This window comes from Cariama cristata, unplaced genomic scaffold (assembly GCF_000690535.1).
Source record: "Cariama cristata isolate BGI_N322 unplaced genomic scaffold, ASM69053v1 scaffold14268, whole genome shotgun sequence".
Lineage (NCBI taxonomy): Eukaryota > Metazoa > Chordata > Aves > Cariamiformes > Cariamidae > Cariama > Cariama cristata.
The window spans coordinates 744-12185 of NW_009630755.1; the positions used below are offsets into that span (position 1 = coordinate 744).

The 11442-nt window shown below is 38.5% G+C and overlaps 1 protein-coding gene across 2 annotated transcripts; it reads left to right on the plus strand.

Annotated features, from left to right (window-relative positions):
• The first annotated feature begins 744 nt into the window (after positions 1 to 744).
• METTL6 (methyltransferase like 6) lies at positions 745 to 7651 on the plus strand. 2 transcript variants are annotated; one of them, XM_009705685.1, is made up of 5 exons: positions 745 to 1148; positions 1820 to 1954; positions 3190 to 3360; positions 4896 to 5037; positions 7224 to 7651. In XM_009705685.1, the coding sequence occupies exons 1-5, from the start codon at positions 903 to 905 to the stop codon at positions 7385 to 7387; spliced, it is 858 nt and encodes a 285-aa protein (XP_009703987.1). In that variant the 5' UTR covers positions 745 to 902; the 3' UTR covers positions 7388 to 7651. The 2 variants fall into 2 exon arrangements, with proteins under 2 accessions (XP_009703987.1, XP_009703989.1); XM_009705687.1 differs by lacking the exon at positions 1820 to 1954 and having other exon boundaries at positions 754 to 1148; positions 7224 to 7649.
• Positions 7652 to 11442: the final 3791 nt, after the last annotated feature.

Sequence of the window (11442 nt, forward strand, 5' to 3'; positions counted from 1 at the left end):
CTGGGACATGTAGGATTTAATTCACATGTGCCCTCACCCAGGATCTGGATGTTTGTGGCAAGGCAGGGGTCAGAACTGGTTTAACATCAGAGAAAAGATTTGGATCCCTTCCCAGCCTATGCAGAACTCTTTTCATTGCTCCATTTTTGTTAACTTGTGAAAATAAAACCACTTGTGATCGTTAAAACCTGCGTGGCTCCTCAGGAGGAGGCAGCAGAATGAATGCTGACACAGGCTGGCTGTGGGCATTTTGGCCACAGTGCTGGTTTTGCCCTCTTGTTCGAGTGATGTGCTGGTATAAATGCTGGTGTTTTCACCAGTGTTTTCTCAGAGAGGCGAGAGCAGGAAGGAGAAATGCTAACATGAATACAGTTCATTTCATCAACTTTAATGGCACTTTTAACTGTTATCTGTTTTTCAATTATGGTTTTTCTGAGGTGTTCTAACTGGGGTTAACAAGAAACAAAGCCCTTGCTTTCCTTTTCAAGTCAATTTTAGTGAAAATAAGCTTAGAACTGCACCATCTTTCTCTTGCTGGGTAGCTTTCTAGGATGCAGAGGGAAGACCAGCAGACTCTGTTAAGTATCTTATATGACATCAGTGTGATGTTGTATGCAGTTGTTAGTTTAGATGGAGGATTTCTGAAACTAAGAGAAATCTGGTGGCATTGCAGTCCAAGTAGGACAGATCACCATGAAACTGTAATACTGTAAAAAAAAAAGGTGCACACTGTAACTCTCTCATTTTTCCTTCTGCTTCTAGATCCTCGGTTATTTTACCTAAGTTAAATAGTGATGGAAACATACACTAAAGAAAAAAAATCACCCTTGGATCTTTGGCATTTATATTTGTGTGAAAGAATCTAGGATGTTCCAAGAACAGATGTCATCAATTGCTTAAATATGATAACAACATCTACTGAAGATGGCACTTTCCAAAAAAAAGGCCATAGTGCAAGAATCCTTAGCCCAGAAGAAGCTGAGAGACTGGCCAAAGATCAGGTTTTAGTGTCTGAGTTCAAACAGCTAAAACTGGAGAAAGAAGCACAGAAGAACTGGGATCTATTTTACAAAAGAAACAGCACCAACTTCTTCAAAGACAGACATTGGACAACTAGAGAGTTTCAAGAGTTAAAAGCATGTCGGGAGGTGAGATCTATACACCTCATCTGTAAGAGATGGGATTGATTGTTTCCAAATGATTTAATAATACTTATTACAAAGCCATTAGGGTAAGAGCTGTCACATGTTGAGTTTGCAGTGCCCTGCATAGTTTCTCTTAATATCAAAGATACCTCCTCAGAATCAGATGCATCAGTTTGGTTTCAGTTTATAACTGACCCACACTGGATACTAAGAATGAAATCTGGAATGTTTGTGTCTTAAATAGAGAAATTGTCTCTCTGTGATGTGATGCTTTCAGATGCAAGTTGGTGCACTTCAGAATGCTACTTTAAAGAAAAGCATCCAGAATTACAGGCTAATTGCAAAACATCGTTAAGGGGAATAGCCAGATGCATCTGTTGTTCATTATAGCTGAATGAAAGGCAAGACAGAAATGGTACAGCAATCTGTTGATTACTTAAAGGGTAGATGACTAAAGAAATATTAATATATTCTCAAAAGATTTGTAATTTTGCAGAAATCAAGATTTCTGGTTTATAGTGTCAGATTATCCAATGGATGCCTACTTTGGGTTTTGAAACAATGTTAATTAAAATTGATCATAGCTTTTAAAATGCTGATTGAACACTGTCTCTGCTGGTATCATGAGGAAAACAAAAAATGATGTGCTTTATCTTGGATTTCTTCCTCCCCAGTTTGCAGATCAGAAACTGACCATTCTGGAAGCAGGCTGTGGGGTTGGGAACTGCTTGTTTCCACTCTTAGAAGAAGATCTGAATATTTTTGCATATGCCTGTGATTTCTCTCCTAGAGCTGTTGAGTATGTGAAGGTTGGTGTGATATTTGGAACTTCTTTTAGAGTGTCTTTACAAGCTTCTGAAATTGCAAGTGACTGGAACAACGGACTTCTCTTGCCTTCCTTTTTGTAAGAAGGGTAGAATAACCCTTGCCAAAAAATGGAGACTGATGCATTTCAGTGGAGCTCCTATGCAAGAAGCCAAATCATTGCTCATGACCTAGTTTTTCAGCATCACATAGTAACGTTATGGTGATATATGTATATTAATTGAGTGATTTGTGAAGACTGTGTTTTATGGGAGCCCTACTATGTCTCTGCTGACTCTGCAGTACGAGGAAAATTTGTTTGGGATGGAAGCTTGCCCTTGATATTTGTGGGGCAGAGGCAGGTCCACAGAGAACCTTGAAAACAGGACTATGAAAGTTATTGTTAAGGAAATTTGTAGCCTGATTAGAAGTAGGTATATTTATACTTGTTCATAGGTAGGTGGTACTGCAGTCCAGAGTTGTCTTCCAACAAGGCTGGTGGGGGCTTTGGGCTTTAAAAGTCTCCTGGTTTATTAATTTTGTAATCACAGGTAAATTTCTATGTATCTGTTATTTGAAAGCATTCTTTTGTGGGACATTTATGACCAAGAACCACAAGACACATACTGCATGTCTCATGGGAAAGACGGGGAAAAAATATGTGTGGCAAACAGGAGAGGACAGCAGCTCCTTGGGCTACCACGGCTGCACTGCAGGATAAGGTTGGGCTGAGTGTGTGCCCTGGGTTTTGGATGACTTAGTGGTGTCTGCCTCCGCAGCTCCTTCTTTCTTGCCAAGACCAGGTTTCGTTTTACCCAGCAAAACTCTGGGCTAGAATAGCCCAGCTGCAGGTTATGTGACATGAACCTGAACTGTTTACAGTCTACTTGTGGCTCAAGAGCTACAAGATCACCTTGTAACACAGAATTTCTTTTAATAATAATTCTGTTTTTTTAAAGAGTAGAAGCAATGGTAAAACAGAAATGGTATGTTTGCTGAACTGTCTTAACCCACATTCCTTCTCAAATTCCTGAGAACAGACCATTCTACTAGTTGTAGTTTCACTATTGTAGTATGCAGTAAAGAATTTCTGATTGCATTAATCACCTGTTGGAAGTCAATGTTCTCTTGCCACCGTGTTTTGTGTCGCTCTGCTGATTAGTTTCACAAGTCTTTTACTTTTTTGCAATAGCAAATGCTGCTAATTTTCAGTGAAAGCATACTCTTTTCATTTCCCTAGAAAAATGCTTTATACAGTACTGAAAGATGTAAAGTATTCCAGTGCGATCTTACCAAAGATGATCTTCTAGAAAATATACCAGCAGATTCTGTGGATGTTGTTACACTTATATTTGTGCTTTCTGCCATTCATCCTGACAAAATGCAGCTTGTCTTGAAGAACATTTACAAGGTAAAGCCAGCTATTTTTGCAGCCTTTAAAGCACTTTTCTTCTTTTTAGCTTGAAACTATGATTCTTTTTTTTTTTTTGGAGAAAATAACCCATCTTGTAATGGTGATCTTTAATACTATATTCCATGGATGTATTTAGTTAGTTCACCTACTATAGGGGTTTAAAATATGTTTTACAATGTTTTTTTTTCTCTTGGTATTGTGAGGTGGTTTGGATTCTGGCCTAATGCAAGTCATCAACATAACGAAAAAGGTATTTTTGAACCTGGGACTTGGGCTCCTAGGTTGTATGCCACAAATAATGTTTACGGCTTCAGAAATGTCTGCATTGATAAGGTGTGAATGACAGTGATCCACAACTGACTTCCAGAAAATACAGTGACTTGCAGTTAGGATGTTACTGTTATTATTAAATACGCTTGATCTGTGATGATTTACAAGTGGGGTATTCAGAGCTCAACATTAATCTAGAGAGACCCATCTCCTTGGACTGCCTTTGTTAGTTGCTAGACTAGGATAGGCCCATCCAGAGGGTGGTTCAAACAATCTGAATTGTGATTGTTCTGAATTTCCTCAATGTCATATATTGACTGCAGAGGGAAGTAGTCAACGTATATTTTATTTATGCATATGTGTGTATTTGGGGTTTTATATTATCAGATATCCTGTTTGTTTTATCATCACTAATTTGAAAAGGGAGTGTTAGACTTTTTGGGTATAGCTCCAGATGTTTTCCAAAGTCAGGATTGGTTCTTAGCTCGTGCATATGAGAAGGCTAATTATTGTTTTCTCTATGGAGATGCCTGGCTCATTTAATTCGCTTGTAGATTTCTGCACAGATTTGCAAGTGGCAAGTACTCCTTTTCTCTGCTAACAAATAGCGCTGTTATTCGATGAGGTAGGATAGTTGCATGCCTCAAATGTCTAAAGTCAGCATGGCCAATGACCTTGTATTTCTAAATTTTAAACTATTTATCACTTGATTTCTTTACCAAAGAGCAATTAAAAAAAAAAAACCTAAACCCGCAACCCATTTTCCTGAAATTATTCATTTTTATTTCTTGTATTGGAACATTTTTCTTTCTCATGTGAAAAAGGAAATGTCACGGTATTCTAAGTTTTATTGTTAATCATTAAGCAAAATCAGGTGCTACACTGTATGCTACCCAACAGAGAAAATGCCCCGTCAGGACTTAATTTTTATTGTTAAACTGTATATTTTCTTCTTTCCTCTGTATTTAAAGAGTGCTGCAAAAAGCTTATTTAGCTGATCAGAACCCAAACAGGTATCTTAAAACTTGTTGTAGACTACTGTTCATGGGGAAGCACTTTTAAGAGCAGACAATCCAGTTTGTATACAACTTTTTTTGTTGCACAGGGAATGAATTCAATATATATATAGCTTTGGTATTGAATGGGTTAGGATACCTTGTCTTAGTTATATGTGTATGTGTCCGTACATGTATACAAATGAATGTATCTATATGTGGCTAAATCGATTTATTTTATTAAAGCATATATGTATTATGTGACAGGTATTAAAACCAGGGAAGTGTGTCTTGTTCAGAGACTATGGACTGTATGATCATGCAATGCTTAGGTTTAAATCTGGAAGCAAACTTGGAGAAAACTTTTATGTTAGACAAGATGGGACCAGATCGTATTTTTTTACTGCAGGTAAGACAAACTGTAGAGTGCTTTCTTTTCTGTGAATTTTCTGTTTAAACTTTCTTCAGGGAATTGCCAGCACGCCCATGGAAGTTTTGGTTTACACAGATGAACTGTTAAATCGTGGTGTACTTCATTTGCCATCTTTTTTGGGAGGAAGAGGGTATTTAGACGGGCAGGACTTTTTGGAGCACTTTCTTGTTTACAGGCTTCTTATATGTGCCAAGAGCAGCAGTTTCTGAAATTGCTGAATTTCTTTCAGATTTGTTATCTGAGGGAAAAAGATCAATGTTAGTAGCAGAATTGATGATCGTCATGAAGCAACTAAGCGGTTATCTTGGCATCACTCTTTTTGCAAGGCTATTCCTGGTGTGCAAGATGAGGTCTACTTAAGAAGTCAATGACTTCTACAGCAGAACCATGACTACAGCACTGAGAAGCTTGTGCACAAATCCTGCTGAGATAGCACTGACTAGCTGTGGTTACTCTGTCTTCTGTTTTTTTTAGTAAAGATGATGCAGAAACATTTCCATGTGATATGGTATTTATACAGTTTTTTGTTCAGTGTTCGTAATGTTTTAGGAAGGAAGGTAAATATTTGCAGTTTACCAGTGGAGAATTTGAAGCACAGAGACATGAAGGAATTTGCTTAGACTCTCACAATGAGTTGGGATTATCACTCGTCTTCTAACAATTCCTCATGCTAGACTTTAGTGAACCATTACTTCCTCCTATGAATTATAGGGCATTGTGTAACAAGAGCTGTGTGTTTGTTTCTGTGGGGCTCTTTGTTCTTAGTCTAAAGCAAAATACAGCCGCCGAAGAGACCGATTTGGAGCCAAGTAAACGTTATTCATATTTTATGACATAACATATTACCTAATTGCTTCTGATATATAAAAACCATTAATCTTGTCTGAGCTCTCCCTATTCTTTATAGGACAATGATGAAATCTAAGATAATGCAGGCTGTGCTACAGCTTCATTGAAGCATTCTAGAACTGTTATTTATTGAGTGATTTTTAGTTCTGTTTAAACAATTAGCTGTTACAAAGAGAATGGATGCTAAAGGGAACAAATAAGAGACTGACCTAGCTGTGGAATTTTAAATCCCATTTTTATTGTGTGTTAGAACTGTTTCTGAATGAGAAATTCCTTGCTAGCATGCATGTTTGCTTAGGGGGAAGAATTGAGGTAGGGAAGAGGAAGAAGGAGGAAGGAGAAAAGATAGAATTTATCTTGTATTGCTCATGTTAGCAATTGTTTTGCCTTGGGCTGGTCTGTGACTATCTCAGGGACCGCCTCTGCTCCCATTTTTAATAATTATGATCTCATTCATGTCTCTAATTTTCATATAAATATTGCTTAGTGCTTGAGAATTCTTTTGTTACTAGCTGATCCCCCTGAGCAGTAAAAAAATGGCATGTCTTTGTTTTCTATCAAGCAGCACAAGCTTAGAATGGCTTAAATTTATTGTGAAATTACCACCTGAGTAAATGAAACAAGGTGCAGGAAAGGAAAAGTGATGATTTTTGATTAACGTGACAACTTAATAGCATGAGGAGCCCTCTCTGCTGCATAGGTCACGCTGTTTGTGAGGTAATTCTGCCTTCCCTAAGGGAGATATGCTTTGAGTAAGTTTCTTTTGTTTATGGAAAAGACTTTCAGTTTGACTTAGTGGAGGCTTAGCACCACCATATCCACTTTGCCATTTTGTCCATTTTTCTGTTGAGCAATGTTATGTGAATGTCTGGTAATGTAGGGTGGTATTCTTTCTCAAGCAGAGATACGTCTACAAGGCTGGATTACCTTTGAAATATTTCAAATAAGTGATGTATTCAGCTAGTGAAGGTCAGCTCCACAAAGTGAAAATGCATTGGCGTCAGTCATGAGGAGAATAACAAGTCTCAATAAAAATTAGAGATGTGGCAAGCTTTGGAAACTAAGCTGGGTAACTAGTTTAAGCCCCAGTTTTGCAAGCTGTTTTGCTTAGATTGGTGTTTCTAAAGGAGATTTGTATTGATTTTTATTCAGCAGTCTGCCTGCATAGAACAGCTTGAAATCTGAAGGCCTGTGTGATTTTCATGCTGTAACACATAAGAACATATGCCTATATAAATGCTGACTGGTGTTTTAAAAATAACTTAAACATAATATTTAATCTTTTTTTTTTTTTTTTTTAAATTCTCTTCCAGAGTTCTTGTCTCAGCTTTTCAAGGCTGAGGGATATGAGCAAGTGGTCAATGAATATGTGCAGCGAGAAACTGTGAATAGGAAAGAAGACTTGCGTGTTCCAAGAGTTTTTCTTCAAAGCAAATTTCAAAAGCCTTTCAGTAAGACAGAAGTTCTTGCTGATTAGCAACAGCATTGCTTGTTTGAAATGGAAGCTAGCACATAGTTTTTCCTACGTGTGTGCTCATCTTTCTGGTAAACCAGAAATGACTGCATCCAGTACCTCTCGTTGGTTTTCATCCTCAGATACGAAATATGAATGCTATTTCTAATTCAAATTTAGGATGGCTTAGTGATGCAGGCAATCTGCTGTCTGTATTCCTGCTTCTAAAGTAAATCCTGTGCAGCATTGTTGGAGGATCAGGTAAAGCACACTAAATATGGTTAATTTTAGGCACTAGTCTTCATTAGTTATCATCATAATTGCTATTTCTGTTTTTATTAAAAACTATTTTTTAAATAAGTATCCTGTCTTTCCTATCACTTATCTTTTTTGTGACCTGTTAAAAGTTACAGTATTTCATCCGCTTTCAGTACTTGTAGGACTTCTGAGTATAATTTCTCAGATACAGGAATGAAACAGATTCAGTGAGTGGAGTAATGTAAGCTGCTTTGGTATTTTAATAATGGTATCTTTTTAATGTGCTCAGTGTTTAGTTATGTAAGCAAATGTTTATATTCTAAATAAGATTCTGATTTGTCTGATTTCATGCTTGAAGAAAGTTGTTAGAGGATCAGATTGTCTTTATCCCTAATTAATTTCCGATGTTCTTCATCTGATGAGCAGAAGTAGCTGAGGTTTTGCAAGTCGGTTTCCCGTTTGGAACTGAAATCAGTGAGTCACAAGTGTTGTCAGCTGCTTCTTACCTCAGCAGAGGTCTTAATTCTTTCCTGTCGCTCTCAGGAAAGGTGTTGGTCTTTGCTGTTCCTATCACTAAAAGCCACTGCATTGATGCTATGGCTCATAGCCTGCCACAGACTTAACTGCTTGGAGGAACTTCATCCTTTCCCTTCAACAGCCCTGGCGCTTTGCAATGCAGAACCTCTTCTTTGTTCTTTGACGATATAATCTCAAAAACATGTCTGGATCTTTAACCTGCATTTTGAACAGCTGCTCTGCAGCAGAGGAAGCTCAGAAGTATCTGGTGACTTGTGCAATGGGCTGTGCTGATCTTGTGTTCTGTACACAAGTTGCAACAAGGGAAATTCCAATGAAATACCAAGATATTTTTGTGTGTGTGTAAGGGAAGGTCAGATACTGGGACAGGGCCCAGAGAGGTTGTGGAACCTCCATCCTTGGAAATACTTGGAAATAGACTGGGCAAGGCAACCTGTGGCTTTATTTGAGGGTGGCCCTATTCTGAGTAGGGATTTAATCTCTTGTGGTATATATTAGTATGTGATTGATTGACTCGGGCTGTCCTTCCAATGGACTTGTGTGTTGCTAGATGACCCAGTCATACACATCTGATGTGGACCAGAGGTGAGTATTTGCCTCTGTTTATGACAAACTAGCCGTAAGATGTGTGATAATGATTTTTTTTTCAGGACTTTTAACGCTGGCTGTGTATGTATGGAGAGAAAGAAGTGGTAACTTTTCCAGCATAAAGCCTAATGTTACAAAGTTAACCAGTCAGAATTTTTTGAACAAATTGGAGCTGCCAGAGGTCTTATTCAGCTGAAATAGTTATAGATAAATTTGCAGCAGATCATTGCTTTGCATCAGGGCACCACAGCTTTTTTTTTTTTTGTCTGATACCGTGAGCCACAAAGCTGGATTTATTGTATCATCAAACTTTGGCCTCAGAGGAGAAAGCAATTAAACCACACAATTCTCCTAATGACTCTTTGAGGAGGGTTATTACATGACATCTTCTTTTTTATGGAGAGTATCATCCTGGGGATTTATGCATTGCTGACCCCTGCTGCGCAACCCATTAGCACTTTCTGCCATACTGGTAATAAATATCTAGTAACATTTATAGTAAATGAAAAAATATGTTAAAAAGGAGTGTAACAATGATAGCGTTATTCTAATCTGAGCAATCATAATTTTGTGCCTTCCCTCAGCAAACGCTCATCTTTAGTACAGCAGTTCTGCAATGACTGCATGTAGTCTGAGCTCTGTTGATTTTTAGTAGGGTTTGAACCCTGTAACACCAAGTTACAGGACTGGATGTTTGGTCATTTTAGAGTATACAGCACGTAAATGAGACTGGAGGATTGCCTTGCTTGGCACCTCGTCACTTTGCCATATGATTGTCAGCATATGCAAAGGCAAGTGCACTGAACTGGGTGTCCCAAAAAGGAGATGTAGGCAAGTATTAAAAATATTAATCAGAAGGTTTGAGTCAACCCAATAGAATCAGAGAATCATAGAATGGTTTGGTTGGAAGGGACCTTACAGACCATCCAGTTCCAACCCCCTGCCCCAGGCAGGGATACCTTCCACCAGACCAGGTCGCTCAAAGCCCCATCCAACCCGACCTTCAACACTTCCAGGGATGGGGCATCCACAGCTTCTCTGGGCAACCTGTCCCACTGCCTCATCACCCTCACGGTGAAGAATTTCTTCCTAATATCTCATCTAAATTTTCCCTCTTCCAGTTTAAAGCCATTGCACCTTGTCCTATCACTTCACACCGTTATAAAAAGCCCCTTCCCAGCTTTCTTGTGGGCCCCTTTAAATACTGGAAGGATGCTCTAAGGTCTCCCCAGAGCCTTCTCTTCTCCAGGCTGAACAACCTCAACTCTCTTGGACTTAGCTGCACTTCATTTTTACACTGAACGAACTATTGCCTGAACAACAATACAGCTTTTTGTGGCTGGCTATAGCTTTAGTGTTTCTGTGTATTTCTACTTAAGGAACTACTGTCACTTTTTGTGTTGCAACACATTAAATGGAGAGCAGTATTTCTAATTTTTTTATTTCTCATTCGGTCTTATTTCTAGTCAGACCTGGAAAATAAAGTAGCGTGCGTTAGCGCCCCTGCCAGAAAGGCCTTCAGCTATAGTTGTCATAAAGCAGATGTTATTTTGAGATGAATGGTCAGAAAGCTTTATTTGATCTCTATGCCTCTGCTTCTGTGAAGTCTAAATCATTGCAAGTTTTTGTAACTGTGGTAAAGTTTGAGGAAGTTGAGTCAGCTTTAAGAAATCCTTGCCTCATCACGTGAGACCCAATAACTGATGGGGTGCATGTGGCTGTTGTAGTGCTGAGTAAAGTGGATATATTCCCTCCCAGCCCTTCAGCCTTTCCAAGCTCATGTGAGCTCACCAGGGGTAGCACACGCCAAGGATTCCCGTACCTAGTATCCCTACTTAAGAACTGTCCTTCAGGAGACGTGGTGGTCAGGGTAAATAGCATCAAAAGGACTTGAAAAAAATACACATGCACTGAATTGTGCTTACCTTGCACAAACAAGCTACTATACTGTGATTGTCATAAATATCTTGATCGTTCTTTGATTTAAGTTCAGTCAATGGGGGCTGCTGAGACTGACTCAATTGTCTGTAGAAGACCTTCCTTTTGTTTCCCTTAAGCTGAGCTAGCTGCTTTATCTGGCAAGCTCAACTATAAGTAGTAAGTTACTTCATGCCATCACCCTGTTCTGAACGATGTTTAGAATAGAAGCAAATAATTATTGAAGTAGAGGGACAAAGAAAACCCCATTTATTTATTTGTTTTTAGGGTTTTTTATGGTTTGGTGTGCTGTGATTACATCCTCTGATGTTTGATAAAGCATGAACTCTGGTTAAAGCTTTTCCTGCAGTTAGGGAATCCTAAATGTCACTTTCCAGTGTGGGATTCTCTGAGGTCTCCTGATGGAATTAGACAGCATGAATTAAGGGATCATTTTAATGGGCTGTGCCTCAGTGAGGACATGAATAAGGTCTGTTTGTTGGCTATTTTCATCAAATTTACAGAAATACAATGTCTTTGAGTCTTCTGATATTTTGTGTCCTTTACTGTTCTGTGAAATTTGGGTGATGTTGTCCAATGTGTTTGAGAACAGGCTAAGACTAGACAGAAATTCACACATGTATTGTGCGTATATTGTATGCATGGGTAAGCTTTCTTTCCTTAGAAATATGGGCTACTGAGAAAAATCCATTTGAACTTTAAAGTAGTGGTAGCACAGCGGGTTTTGTGTAGTTCATTTGATAGCTAAAAGGCTATTT